This window comes from Buteo buteo, chromosome 4, assembly GCF_964188355.1.
Source record: "Buteo buteo chromosome 4, bButBut1.hap1.1, whole genome shotgun sequence".
NCBI lineage: Eukaryota > Metazoa > Chordata > Aves > Accipitriformes > Accipitridae > Buteo > Buteo buteo.
The window spans coordinates 52,929,997-52,945,142 of record NC_134174.1 but is presented as its reverse complement, the minus strand read 5'-3'; the positions used below and the strand labels follow the sequence as shown (position 1 = coordinate 52,945,142).

At 35.5% G+C, this 15,146-nt stretch overlaps 1 protein-coding gene across 2 annotated transcripts in view; it reads left to right on the top strand.

The window, feature by feature from the left end:
* KNDC1 (kinase non-catalytic C-lobe domain containing 1) overlaps positions 1-15,146 on the top strand; it is an 80,774-nt gene that overhangs the window by 56,107 nt on the left and 9,521 nt on the right. The window contains exons 18-30 of one of the 2 annotated variants that reach the window (XR_012650138.1): positions 1,138-1,231; positions 1,345-1,442; positions 2,191-2,402; positions 3,740-3,853; positions 4,266-4,413; positions 4,673-4,852; positions 5,987-6,202; positions 6,520-6,602; positions 7,876-8,026; positions 8,485-8,607; positions 8,710-8,769; positions 9,414-9,571; positions 9,845-11,532. Coding sequence is in view for 1 of the 2 variants with exons in the window: in XM_075026135.1 (XP_074882236.1) it covers positions 1,138-1,231; positions 1,345-1,442; positions 2,191-2,402; positions 3,740-3,853; positions 4,266-4,413; positions 4,673-4,852; positions 5,987-6,202; positions 6,520-6,602; positions 7,876-8,026; positions 8,485-8,607; positions 8,710-8,769; positions 9,414-9,571; positions 9,845-10,076 (1,869 nt within the window). In the remaining variant the exon portion in view is untranslated. Of the gene's footprint in view, positions 1-1,137; positions 1,232-1,344; positions 1,443-2,190; positions 2,403-3,739; positions 3,854-4,265; positions 4,414-4,672; positions 4,853-5,986; positions 6,203-6,519; positions 6,603-7,875; positions 8,027-8,484; positions 8,608-8,709; positions 8,770-9,413; positions 9,572-9,844; positions 12,722-15,146 lie in introns of those variants that run through there. The other variant, XM_075026135.1, reaches the window with a different exon arrangement.

The window sequence follows — 15,146 nt, the reverse complement described above, 5'->3', positions numbered from 1 at the left end:
GGCTCTTGTGACTCTTGCTGCTAATGAACTGTGTTGTTAAACCTTTTGAGCTTTTCTGAAAAACAGTGACAGGTTTTTCTCAAACTCAAATTAATTTCTAGTAAGTCCATCCCATTAAAGCTAACCTATTTACCAATCTGTTGTTTGATATGTTAGCTCTGAGCTATGTGTTTTCTGATCATTCTGCTTGTGGGAGTTCTGTCTGCTGCATTCAGTGAACTTACTCCATTTAAAATGCTGTTTCATGTAACTGGGTCACTGGTAGTTAGCTTAGGACCCAAGTGCAAAAGCCACCACTTTTATAAAGCACAACACACATCGTGTTTGTTGTTTCATAATAAATCAGAAGCTGAACCCAAAGTGGATGGCCCATTTTCATTGGTTGGTAAAATAATGAAACCTTTGATATGCAAACAATTATAAATGTTTACATTAAAGTTGATATCATTGTGAGAAGCCAATATACTTTCATTTCTATCCTTTGCTTAAGTTATATAATCCTGTAGAAATTTAGTTTATTTTTTCAATTATGTAAAATGCATAAATATAAAATATGTTAAGCTGAACTTCAAAACTGATATGTCCTTTATTTATAGAGCAGCTCTCCTGTCTGCCTTCTGACCTGGTTGTATAATTTAATTTAATTATACTTGTTTGGAAACCATTGCTTTCAGTCAAACATTCAGTTCTTGCTGCAAATACAGGTCAGCTGCTTAACAGAGCATTTCTGGGGTCTGCATTGATTTCAGAACCCATCACTTCCAATTCTGGATGACTCCTGAGTGTAACTTTTAAAAACACTCTTGAAAACAACCGGATAAGTGCAATTATAACTAAAGGCACTTTTATATAAACAGATTCAGAAAAACTTCAATGTGGTCTCATCATACACATACCAGCTCCAGTTCTTAAGTTGTAGAACTGGGCATAACTAATGCTTTTCTGGGGACAGGTGATGCCTGCTGTAACTTGGCTTGTAAGCACAGGTGCGAAAGGTATTTTTTCGTGGTTAATATCGTACTCTTGTCTGTTTGGATATTCTTTTTTTATACAAAATAATTATCTTCTAAAACTTCAGTTTCCTACTAGAACCTTGCATTTACCATTCTGATCAGAATCCTTTTTCTCTCTAAATAGGAACTAGAACAATTGCTAATGATGGAGACAAAAAATTACAGAAAGACCATAAAGTTTTACCAGAAATTATTGCAGAAAGAAAGAAGAAGCAAAGGTAATATTACAGTAACTTGCCAGTAATGAAATGGATGCATAATACTTTTAAGGATTTTTTTTCTGTAAATCAGAATCACTGATGTTCTTATGCTGTCTGTTTTAAACGTAAAGGTCCTGAAACTAAATCTATGTTGCCCAAATTGAGAGGACAGCTACAGGAGATGAAATCAAAAGTGCAGTTTCTTGAACTGGTGAAAAAATACATGCAGGCAAGTCAGACTTTATTTTGCTTGTGTTTCATAGAATAGAATCATAGAATGGTTTGGGTTGGAAGGCACCTTAAAGATCATCTAGTTCTAAACCCCCTGCCATGGACAGGGACACCTTCCACTAGACCAGGTTGCTCAAAGCCCCATCCTACCTGGCCTTGAACACTTCCACAAATGGGGCATCCACAACCTCGCTGGGCAACCTGTTCCAGTGCCTCACCACCCTTACAGTAAAGAAATTTTTCCTAATATCTAATCTAAATCTATCCTCTTTCAGTTTAAAACCGTTTCCCCTCATCCTATCACTACAGCCCCTGTTAAAGAGTCCCTCCCCTTCTTTGCTGTAGGCCCCCTTTATGTACTGGAAGGCTCCTATAAGGTCTCCCCGGAGCCTTCTCTTCTCCAGGCTGAACAACCCCAACCTTCTCAGCCTGTCCTCATAGGGGAGGTGCTCCAGCCCCCGATCATCTTCATGGCCCTTTCATTTGTCATTTCATTACTGCATCAGTGTAGTTGGCTGCTCAAGTCAGTATATGAAAAGTGAAAAGTTTTGTGTCAAAGTGCCAAATTAAGTAGGATCTAAAAGAATTATTAAAATAAAGGTAATTGCTACCAGTATTGTTTAAAAAGGCAAAAAGCAGTTGTATGGATGCAATTTGGCTTTAAATTGAGTTGACTGCATTTTGTGTGGATTTTCCTCTTTATTTTCCTATGTTTTATTTTTTCACGGCTTTGCATCTTTAAGCAGATTATGTATGTAGAGCAGTGGGGTGTGGAATCCTGTGTGCTGCCTACAGTCATTCACAATGGGAGAGCTGACACCGTGGATATGGCACCTACGGATGAGCCGTCATTGCTTCTTTACTATAACACAGAGAAACACCAATGTAGTAATCAAAATGGAATAAGAGTTCTGCAGGCTGGTACACCACTTGGGTTAATGGCTTATTTATATTCTAGGTATAGTATATTCTGCACATCCTTAATTGGGAGTGGGTTGAGGCATAGTTGCTAATTCAGGAAAAAATAGTCTCCGTGATAAATCCTAGTTACTCAACGTTGCATAAATACTTCTCTTTGGTATCAAGTTTAATGTTATTTCTATGAACACTTATATACAGAAATGGGCATGGAAATGGCAAAAGACAGTCTGATAAGAAATAAGCCAAACTGCTAAGTTTGGATTTGATTAAAACTTGAAGCATTTGATACTAAATCAAAACCTAATAACTTTAAACTTTTTTATCCTTTACTTATTTGAGGTTTTGGTCCGATAGTTGCCATGGAATCAAGGCTTTATGTTACTGCCAGCAGTATAACAATTCTTCAGGACATAAAATTTGATAATTCTTATTAATAGGGTCTGGATGTGAAAACATATAGGTTCTGTTTTAAAGATTATTGCCCCAGTTCTTGGGACTGATCCAGATGCAGGCTTATCTCAGGGCTTAAATGGGGACAATGATGTCCTTTAACCTTCAGCTAGGGTGAGGGCAGTGTTGTTTTAAGGTACCTGAGCCATAATAGTATGAAGGATGGAAACTGCCTGAGAGACTCCATCAGACTTGTGCCACTGTAGAGGAAGCAACTTCCTCCCAGCTACTGCTCCCAGCTCATCCTGACTCTGAGACCCAGTTACTTATCCTAAGTGCTGCTTTTCCTGGTAGTCAATATTTTGCACAAAGTGAACAAATTGTTTTGGAATCAGAGCTTCCATAGTCATCAAGCCCAAATTTTCATAGTTAGCCATAAGCCAGCAGGGAGATGTGACAATAAACCTGTGTTAAGACCTTGAGTGTGTGTGTGTGTGTATAAAAAAATAAACCACACTCATTTTAATGTGTGTATAAGTATATTCTGTTGTTAAAGCAACTACTGCTCTAATTAGAGGTACAGGAAATATTTTCTTGCTTGAAGTATCTACTTTCTATGCTGCTGTTATAATAAAAATCTTTTAAAACAACATAAAGTGAGATGATAGAAAAACAAAAATTAAATATGTTCTTCCATTCTGTTTAGAATTTAACTTTTGATAATAATAGAAATGGCAGAGTGGTTCTTCACAAAATTGCAAGTAGAGAAACTTTTTTTAAAACAAATTATGTTTTCAGTGTTGGCAAGCACAATATTTGATGTGTGAAAATAAAACAAAAAGGAATCAAAGTTTTATGTAGAGCTTGAGAATTTAAAATCCCTTTTAATTCTTGATATTTTGAGGATTATTTTGCTGTTGCTGTACTCTAATGCAAGAAGAAATTGTGTTCTTGCTTGTCTGAAGTTTTTCTTGTGCTTTACAGAAATGCATTTTTAGAAGGTTATGTACAGCAGTTTCTCTACACATTTCGCTATTTCTGCACACAAGAAGAATTTTTGCAGTTTCTTCTTGATAGAATCAGCAGCACTTTATCCAGGTACAGTAATTTCCTGTGAAAAATATTATAGAAGCACAGTTGACTTTTCCCCCCAATGGCAAATAGCTGTTTCTGAAAAGAACTACTTAATTAAATTGAATTTTGATGTTTGTTTTTGTAAGACTCTCTTGACAAGTGAGAGTGAAACTAGAGCAAGTGATGTATTTGACAATGTGCTTACTTCTTTTTTCTTCTGAATCTGAGTCTTACTTTTGCTGGTTGTTCAGTGATAGGTTGTAAGTACAACCACAGCTTTGTTTCCACATAGCCATGGATTCTAGAGACATGAAACATAAGAATTTAAGATAGTACAGTCAATACCAAGTAATACTTCTGGTTTTTTCAACATTTATTTTTAAATTGGAATTGGATATCAATTTTGGTGAAATAAGTGCCTTTTTCTTCTCACCAGTGCAAGCCTGGATCCTTCCACATCACTTACCAAAATATGTAACCGCAGTTTCTACATCCTGCAGGCTTGGATTGAAGACTGCTACAGTGTAGACTTTGCAACAAATACTGATCTTTTGTATACCCTAAAAGAATTTATTTCTTCCAAGGTAAGTCAGAATTTCAGTAGAAGCTTTAAGGAAAAAAAAAAAAATTCAATAGAAGTCAGTTATGGTATATATAAGATTATTACAAAAACCTGTCCTAATTTCAATTAAAGCAAAGTAAAAGAAAAATAATGTATCTTTGACAGCTATGTTCAATATGTCTGGTTTTGGACAGACAAGAATCTTACAACTATATTGTGTCTTGCTTATAATTTATGGGAAATTGAGTTCAATATTCTGTTAACCTGTTTTGCATTTACAGGTTGCTCCATTAAATGGCTATGGTGAGCACTTGTTGTTATTGCTTGAGGATGTTTCTGCCAGGAAAAGTGGCAGTGCTCATCAATACTCCAGCATGGACAGATGTGAAGAGGAGGGCGAGGAAGACAGAAAAACATTACATTCTCTATGTAAAAAGCTCTCAGAAGATGTTTCTAGAAAGGTATGTCTTTTCTTCAGACTGCAGTATATGGAGCACAATTCCATATATTACTTTCTGACAAAAACTAGAGTATCCAGCTTAGGGTCTACACCCTGATTTAGTAAAATTTATGTACCTGCATTTTAAATTTTCTTTTAAAAGTATCTAAGGCCTAAACAGTTATATAACTGTGGAAGTAAGCTTAAGCCTTAATTGCACCCTGTCAGCTGTTTCAGTAATAATAGATCAGATAATCGAAATTTTGAGAGGAGTTGAACTCTTCATCCTTGCTACTAGCACATGACTCATAGTTACTAGGAAACATTTTCCCCCTTGTCAAATATTAATACTTTTTATTAGGCATATATCTTTGTAAGTCTATAAATATAGGAAAACAACAGTAGGGGGTAAGGGGTTTCCTGCTAGAACTTCAAAGCTTGTAGCAAAAAACTTGTCTGAACTTTTGTCTGTATTTACTGGTTCATATAGTGTGCTGGTAAGAAGTAACCCCAGAAGCTGGAGCATACTGTAGGCTTTTCCTGAAAAAAGATCTCTCTACAGAGTGACCAAAGTGACATGTGGAAGTCAAATGTATCAATAATGCGCAAGCTGAATTTAGAATCAGCCTCTTGATAAAGGTGCAGAATTCCATATAGTATAATGGGGATTCAACCGATAAAGGGCAAGCAGAACAGACAAACATGGACCTCTTTTATTGTCGCTGCATCATAATGATACTGAAAGGTAGAAGAAGGGAAAAGAATGGAAAAACAAATATTTCGTTGGGAAGGGTTGTTTGATTCTAAGCAAAAATTGTACAAGAAATAGCAAGAGATAGAGAGATGTAAACCATAAAATATGAAACTTCAGAATATAAACTATTTTATGGCAGCAAGCTTGAATACACAGAAGTTTTGATTGTTGGTTGAGATCTGGTAACCTCAGGCTCAGACCCATCAACCATGTGTATTATATTAGCTTAAAATAGCAGTGTTGAATAAACCAATTAGTGTCTAGGCTAACCTTGAAGATTAGCTGAAGAGTTTTGCATCCACAAAGGTGTTTCTCTAGCAAAACATACCAGAAAGTTAAATCAAGAGGAGACATATTGTTTGCTTTAGAGAAGTTGTAGCTTTACATATTTATTTTCTACAGAACTTTAACTGGAAACTTTGCAAAGGTATGGAACCAATTGCACAACATCAGAGAGAGCGACTGTACACTATTTCATCAGTTTTGCCAAAGCCATGCTATAACAGTTTTACAGAAGAATTCCCAGTCTCCTTTGCTAAAGCAGATGAAGTGGGACCATATCTCTTAATAGAATACAGTGCACAACAGCTTTGTTGTCAGCTGACATTACTGCAACAGGTACAAAGGACTAAGTTAACTTGGAAGTACAAATAATATCTTCTGACTTCATACTCAGCCTCCTTTCTCTACCATTTCCCAACCCTGTTTCAATCTTATTTCATACCATTTCATAAGACTTTGAATTAAAATAATCTGTTTTTCTCTTGAAATCTCTACAGTAAAATTTAGAATGGCTAATTCTATTCTTAGGCTGTGATCCCTCTAATAAATTTGCTGAAGGTGGGGCAGGGAGGGGAAACCTCTGTCATTTTTATCCCCAAGCACTTTAGAGCTGCTAGATCTAACAATAGATATATCTTGCTCTTTTTGTTTAGGAAGTATTTCATAAATGTCATCCAGTACACTTTCTAAATTCAAGAGCACTTGGTGTTAAAGATAAATGTGTTGCTGTCCAGAAGTAAGTTGGTTATTTTAACTGTCCTTCCATTTTGTTTGATGCACAATGACTTACTATGTTACACCTTTAATACATCCAGGAAGAGAGAAAGGTTTTAAATACTTTATATCTTTTCAACAGACTAGCTAGTCTGTTTACATAAATTTTTGAATTTCAGGAGATTTTATACATGTGTATGTATATGTACCTATGCGTATATGTGTAGGTCACATTTGCAAGGTGATTTCTTTGAAATCTAAAGTGGGTCAGGCCAAAATATTTCTGAAGATTTGTGTTAGGGGGGCTGCTTCAGAGGTTTTATTTTTGTTGGAAAAAATTGTAATGGTTTCTGAAACAGGTTACTTGATAATGCCTGTGCGTGTTTATATAAATCTCAATGACCATTACAGAATCACAGAATAGATGAGGTTGGAAAAGACCTCTCAAGATCATGTAGTCCAACCCCCCTGCCTTGAGCAAGGTCAGCTAAAGCAGGTTGCCTGGGATCACGTGCAGTTGGATTCTGAATGTGGATGGAGACTCCACAGCCTCTCTGTGCAATATTCATTTTGTACTGTTAGGCAGATGAAGTATCAGTATTCACAGATGTCTAAAAATTTCCCTATAGTTATTAGAGTGGTTACCAACCTATTTAAATTACTTGCTCAATGGTAATTAATGGTTTTATCCAGCCACATAGACCTAATTATATTCGCTTATGGTCTACTTTTTACATACTCAGTGGTTTGAGCTAGCTTGTACTTAGTACTTGTTAATTGCACTACCTGTAGTAGACTTTTCTGTCTAAGGATAGGGAATGAATGCCTAAAGCAGCTCATCTTTTACAGACTGTTAAATAGCAGAGGCTAAATCAGCTGGTTTATACTGATTTGGGGTACAGGCATGGGACACAAACCATGTGGTGCCATTAGGTATCAGGCTTGATTTCTTACATGGCTGCAGTTTTAATGAGTTTGGATTATTTTGGCTCTTATTTTGTGTCAGACTGGATGGTTTGTTTTATTCAGTAACAAGTGGTGAAGGTGTCTTTATGTACAGAAATGTGTACTGCGTATGCCTATCTTGTAATCACATATAATTATCTTGTAATTATAAGGAATAAAAAGTAACATAGCTCACTATGTACTTTGTAAAAGATTATAAAATCAAGACTGCAAGCACTGCAAAATTATTTTAAATGGTTAGAAGTTGGCATCTTCACAATCAAGATTTTCTTTGAAAATCCAAAGTCAGCATGAATTATTTTTGCTTTTTTCTTCCATTCTCTCCATAGAGCTGTTTCCACTGAGGCAGTTTCACTTAAAGTCTGTAATCTGTTTCTGTCAAAGTGCATACAAGACCAGTACCTTCTACAATTATTAAGAAATGCAGACAGTATCAGCACCTGGGTTGCTGCTGAAATTGTAACATGTCACACATCTAAGGTTCGTCATTGTTTTATTGTATTATTAATTATGAAACGGGTTTTTATTTGTTATTGTATATGAGTTGCTATGTAGCAAAGCTGCAAGAAATATTCTGAAATACACCTGTGAGTGGGCAGTTAACAATTTGGTTTGTTGTCACAAGGAGGCTCTTGGATGTTTTGTAGTAGCAGGTGTCAAAACCTAATAGAATGTAAGAAATGGGTTGCCTGAGGAGAATAGATGTCAGACTTTAACAAGGACACCTCAGTGACAGAAAAGAGAAAACTTTGTGTTGGAGGAAAATGTTACAACACTCAACAATTTTGATAACAAATACAAAAAGAAAATGCATCTCTCTTTCTTCCTTTTCATTTAATTTTATTATGTAGATAGACTATATGTATTTAGTATATAGTATATATATTATAATATATAAAATTTTTATATATATAGTATATCTTAATTTTTTTTTTCAGCTGCAGGTGAGCTTGTTATCCAAATTTCTTCTTATCGCAAAATGCTGCTATGAACAAAGAAATTTTGCTACTGCAATGCAAATCCTAGCAGGCTTGGAAAATCTTATTGTACGACAGTTACCAGTAAGTTTGGGACTCTGTTCTGTAACTATTTTGCTTAACATAATCTTGTTCCAATATGGACATTAATGTGAAAAACAAAAATATATTTTGTTTTATTGTAAGGCCTGGAAAATTTTACCTGCAAAAGTAGCTGAAATAATGGAGGAACTCAAGGCTGTTGAGGTATAGTATAAAGTCTTTAATGTAAAAATACTTCTTTGGGGTTGGTTAAGATGCAAGATCTGCTTAAATGGGTGCCTCTGCAAGATGAAAGCCATAATTATTACTTTGTATTATGAAGGAGGTTTTAATTTGATTTAAAACTGTTGACTCTTAATCTGAGAGTTTAAATTAATTTTCATCTCAATATTTCTCAAAAATGTATCCTGTGTGACTAAAAATCAAGAAAGAAATTTCAAAGCAAGCTAGGACATTAGATACACTTTTTCTGATAATTTCTGCAGGAGCATTGTGGCTGCAATCTGTTTTGAAAAATCTTAAATGTTTATTTTATCACAGGCATTCTCTTACTGATATATCCAATTTTGCATCATAGAGTGAAGTTCTAAAATGTAATTTTGGCTGTGATTTAGAACAATTTAAAAATTGTGTATGAAGTATCTTTTGATTAAAGCTGCTTTCTTTATTTCTGTACTTTAAAATGTTTGCCACCAGATTAATCCATAGTGTTGTGTTCAACTTCAATGCCAAAAGTTAAAATTCACAACAAATAAATACATAGTGCTAAACACATGAAGTGGAGAACTTCTTGTAAAACCTGCCCTGATACTTAACGTGAGATTTATCTGTGTGCGTTTTTAAACTAGGTGTTTTTAAAAAGTGACAGCTTGTGCTTGATGGAAGGAGAAAGATTCAAAACACTTCCAACAATTCCATCAGCCCATGTTTTGGCTATGCACGTCCAACAACTTGAAACTGGAGGATTCACAATGACAAATGGAGCTCACAAGTGGACAAAACTTAGGTAATTATTTTGATTATGTAGGTATGTCACCTAACTTTTTAAAATATAATATTGTCTAATGGCGTAATGAGAGCTAATGCGACATTTCAGTTAGCACTTTAAATAGTTTCAGTCATTCTGACATCTAACTAAAGGGACAGTTACTATAGAAGAGAATGCTCGATGCCTTTGAATTTCCTTTAAATGTTGAGGATTTGGGGTTTGTTGGGGTTTGGGGTGTTTTTTTATCAGCAGCAAAACAAACTAATCTTTTTTACCATGTTCTCTTTCAAGAAATATTGCAAAAGTTGTGAGCCAAGTTCATGCATTTCAAGAGAATCCTTATACATATACACCAGATTTCAAGCTGCAGTCTTACCTCAGGCAAAGAATAACTCATTTTAAAGATGCAGACATTTCTGCCTTGGCAGCTGACAACCGTGCCAACTTCCATCAGATACCAGCAGAAAAACATTCTCGAAAAATTCAAGACACACTGCGCAGAATGAAGGCAACCTTTCAGTAATTATTTACATTTCATCTGTTCTAGTCCAAGTGTAGGTTGTAAAACTGGGTTAAGCTGACATTATCTCCTGGACCAATTCCCAAGCAAATACTTAGGTGAAGTGACTTAAAATAATATCTCAAGTTGAAATGATGTATTTCTTAACATGGAATTATGAAATGCTGACTAATGAAATTTGAATCCCTGGCAACTGGATGACAGATCAAAAGAGTAACAATAAAGATAAAAGTAAAGAGAGAGTATAGATTAAAAGGATGATTAATTTTGTCACTGTTCTTTAGCATAAAAAAATAATTAGCCCACAAACAAATATCTAAAAAATACTGTGGAAATAAGTTAAAATTACAGCTTCTGTTACAGAGTTGGCCTAGGAGAGGTCAAAGTATAGTTCATTAAATGTTGAATATATTTTTTATATAAACATAGGACACTTGTATCCTGTCACACTGTGCATATAATTCAGGGACACAGATCCTCTGCTATCCTTTGACTGTTGGTGTGTCTTGCTTTTATGTTGTGTATTATGAAAACTATAATTGACTTAAATAATTGGCCGTCTTTTTCTTCAAGCATACTAAGGAAGGAGAGGAATGCCATGCTGCAATTTTTTTGTTTGTTTGTTTTAAAGTCATTGAACTAACCTGTTTCCAAATGAAAGTAAGATCTGAATCTAAACATTACCACTTTGTTGCTCTGCTTCTGCCACAAGGCCTTGTGAAAACAGTAAATGTGAAACTGCTTTTTTTTTTTTTTTCTGTATTTGGCACAATAATCACTTTGCCAATTTGTGTACATATGTATGTGTGCGCATTTGATTATGGCTTCCGCTCCTGAGGTTGCTTTTGTAGCTTGCAGTGCCCCAGCAGCAGTAAATAGAAGATAACTGTGTGAAATTTGGATCTGCAAATTGTAAAATGTTGGTGCTAATCTATTTATAGAGCTTATACTTACAAGAACTTCTAGATGGCAATGAAATGTGATGCTATTGCTAGGAAGTTTGTTGAGCTACCCAGGTTTATGCAAAGCCAAAATGTTAAGGCTACAAATTAGTTACACATACAAGTATTTCTACCAGAGGGAACAACAGTACTATTGGAAGAGAAGTGTGGAAGGGCAAGAAACAGCTAAAATGAGCCCTGTCCTGAAAGTGATTTGCTAGAACTGTGTTTAAAAAAAATGAAAACCAAAATGTTTCAAGAGATGTGAAGAGCAGATATGAACTAACTGTCTTGGCATGTTTTGGTGGTGGAGGAAGATAATGACATAAGAAATGGGAATGTGCATATCTCTAGTATTTTGCAAATTGTACTATTGTATTTGACAGAAATGCATGTGCACATGTTAAATTCCAGATTTTTCAATGTTTAAGAGGAAAGCTTCTCCTTTTCTCTTGTCAATAATGGCAATATATACATCACAGGCCACCTGCTTCTCATCTTTCTCAGTCAAATACAAGGTATGTCCCTACTTTCCATTAAATGCCTCAGTTACTTTTTCATCCTAATATATTAATACCAGACTAACTTTTGTGCTCTTACTGGTTTAAAAACTGGATAACTCAGTACTCAGCAGAGTTTTCTTGCATTTATTCTACTATTAAGATGATTTATTTTGTTATTTACCATATGTAGGTTTAACATGTCATTAATTGTAGTATTCTCACCCTTAAGGAAGTAAAAGGTGTTGCTTTTCTCTAAAATTTGCCAAATGTGAAAACATTTAGTCTTTACCTCCTGTATTTATATAATACAGTGATTTAAGAATGTTAATGATAACCTTATCTTCAGACATACATTTCACATATTTGATCTATATGCATTTATTTTAAAGAGTTGTTTTTATTAGTAGTTATTTGGTTTTTTCTCAATTAAAAAATTACCATTCACCTAAAGCCACGCCTTGCCTTTGAAAGATAATAAAATTTAAAGTAGCATAAGCTTTACAAATGTAAGGAACTCCACAAAACTTGCTAATCACATGATCTTAATAAATTCATTTTATATAGTTGCCAGTCAGCCCGTTGAAATTGCTTTTGTGGATTTATTTATCATTTATATTTTGCACTCATTATAATTAGCTCATATATTTCTTACAGCTTTATCAGGATTTAAAGCAACTACTACATCTAGAAAATACTATGTATATTCTATGACAATAACTGGTGCTATACAAACATTTAAAAATAATATCATGTCTTCTGTAAAATGCTTCAGTCTATCAGACCTTATATTGCTATAAATGCATAGTTATGGTACTACTTTGGGGTCTTTTCATCAATCAGATTTTGTATTTAGACAAGATTTTGTATTTAGACACCCCCCCACAACAACAAAAAGTGTAAATAGCTATTGGGGGGGGGGGGGAACCCAAACACCACTATTTTACAGGGAAACTGGTTTGCTTTTGTCCATGAACACTGATGTATGCACCATCTTACATGACACAGATTTCGGAATACAGTTATGTCTAGCATATAACCGTACTGCATATTTATGACTAACAAGCAGGAAGGGTTAGGCTAAAGTTTTCTATTTGTGGGGAATGGCCTTTTAAAAGAAAACACAGGACAAAACATGTCAAAGAAGCAAGTTCAGTTGTATCTAGTTGGCAAAAAATTACTGGCATCAGTAACTGTATTGCATATAACTGAGGGACTATGCAGTCTGGCCCCATGTTTCCATTCCAATACCGAATTAGAATGTTTGGAAAAAAGTGGAGTTTGTTGTTTAAGCCAGAATTGCCACCAGCTGTCCTAGTTTTTCATTTTTCCATGCTTCCCTCATCTTGTTTTTATGTTGTTTGTTTTTCAAACAGTGACCCATGGAGCTTCTGAAATGAAGTCTGCTCCTTGGGAGCCTTTCCAGTTGCTCTGTGCATTGGTGCTCCTTCTGTGTCCCTTCACCCGTGTCTGTCCCTAGGATCCCTGGGGTTTTCAGGCCTCCTGCTAGAGAGCTGGGAACTGTGTCCTAGTTACACTAGCTGCATTTGAAAGCAGGTTTCCAGCTCCAACACCTCCAGAAGCCTGCCAGGAAACAGGGATGAATTCAGCTGGATCCTATGAACTCTTCCATAGAAGAGCCCAAACCAAGAAGCTGGAAAATATTTCATGAATCAACGCCGATTCATGATTCTGACAAATTTCTTTCCTTAGAAATTTTTCAACCACTTCTAAACTTTGCTTTTATGGTTTTCTACATTCTTCCTTTATGTACTGTATCTGTTTCATAAGCATTGCTGAGACTCATAACTTCTGTGAGTACTGTATGTGATTTGCAAAGGATTAAAATTTCAGGAAATCTGTTTCTAAATAACAAATTAATAAACTACAGTTTGAAAGGAGGGAAGCTAACTATTTTTCAGTGTTAAACCTATGGTTGGTTGTTTCAATCCTTCATATTACGATGAGGGAAAGAGTGCAGATAAATTATTTTTCTCCCTCATACTTGCTTAAATACAATCCAAAGCATATCCACATTTAAATTACATATCCGCAATTTAAATTTCTTGCAGCAAAAAAATTTGAAGGACCTTTTTATGTGGCTGTTTATAATCTAGCAGTGAGTGACGACAACCCCTGTAGACTAGAAACTTTGATTTGCAGAATCTTCTTCCCTCCCTTTGCAGGGAGAAGCTCTTTAGTTTCTTCTGTTGCAATGTTTGAAGAAGGCTCTTAGCTATTACATGAACATTCTTTGTGAGCAACCTGAAAGTATGCCAGGAGAGCTTCAGCCTGGCATTTTTTAGTGTGCTTCCTGTTCAGCGGTACTTCAGTGTCTCACATGCAAGTGGAATTGGTAGTTGCCAAGTTACATCAGGCCATTGTGGTAATCTAGTCTAGGATCTGGTCTTTGCATCATTTTGTTTGTTCATATTTGGTCTGATGTAAATGATGCTTTTGTAAGTTGCCTAAAAGGCAGGAGTTGGATATCTGTCTTGTAAATCTGTCCTGTGTCTTAGCTGTAAGATTATTTTATTTCTTGGATCCTTCATTCTAATACTAGGGTTGGTCTTCTTGTTCTGATGTTGCCATTATGTAGGCAAATACATACTGGTTTTAGATACTAAAATAGATACTGTGTTTTAAACTGGTAGAACTCAATTGTCATAATGAAATTAAGAGCTTCGAGTACTGGACAATTTGAATTGCCATTATCAAAGAAACCTAACTTGGAAAGCTTGACTGGGTGCAGGTCAGCCTGAGCATCAGACTGAGTTAAAATCTGCAAATAGATGCTTATTTGTGATCATGTCTCGTGAAGCTCATAAACAGTAACAGTAGGAAATTATTCAGTTAAGTAACAGATACACAATACGGGTTTTTGCAAACAACCTATGGAAACAGATCTAGAAAAAAACTGCTAAATGGCAGATCCACCTTTGTTTGGATAACCACAGAGTGGTGCAACAGATGACTCCTGAGATACGTATTTTGTAACTTTTCTCCATGAAGGTAAACTGCAGGACAAAGATGGGATATATCTATTGAAGACCATTGTTGGGAATACAAAATCCTCCAAATTAGTTTATTTAAATAAAAGATAATTGACCAAAAGACTGAAACCTAGAGAAAGATGTAGGGAACTGCAATAGGTCACCAAATACATAAGGTGAGATAGCCGGCAAATTACTGAGTATCTTAGGCTGCATCTAAAATTGCAAGGAAAATGTATTTTGAAGTGCCACCAATAGTCCCTCATTTTTTATTTGTACAGACCAAGGGACATAGTGCAGTGCACTGTGCTTCACTTCTCTACCGATACCACCTGCTTATCCCTCTGATGGTAGCCAGGATGTGCTTTCGTCTGAACCTGGCATGGGGACAGTTTAGATGTAGCTTTAGGTGTTTAAGCTAGTGCTGGGAGCATGAGGACTAAGGGGAAAAGACTAAACCTGTAGTACACAAAATGTTGTTACAGAGTGTTGGAGGGAACAACCATTTGGAAGGAAGGAAAGACAAAGGGAAAGAATACTAAAATCTATGTCAAAAATGTATATAGTTGTTTTAGGATCTAAACACAGGCCTACATAGTTTTTTCTGGGTTTAAAGGGGCTAGGTGCCATAGTACGGGG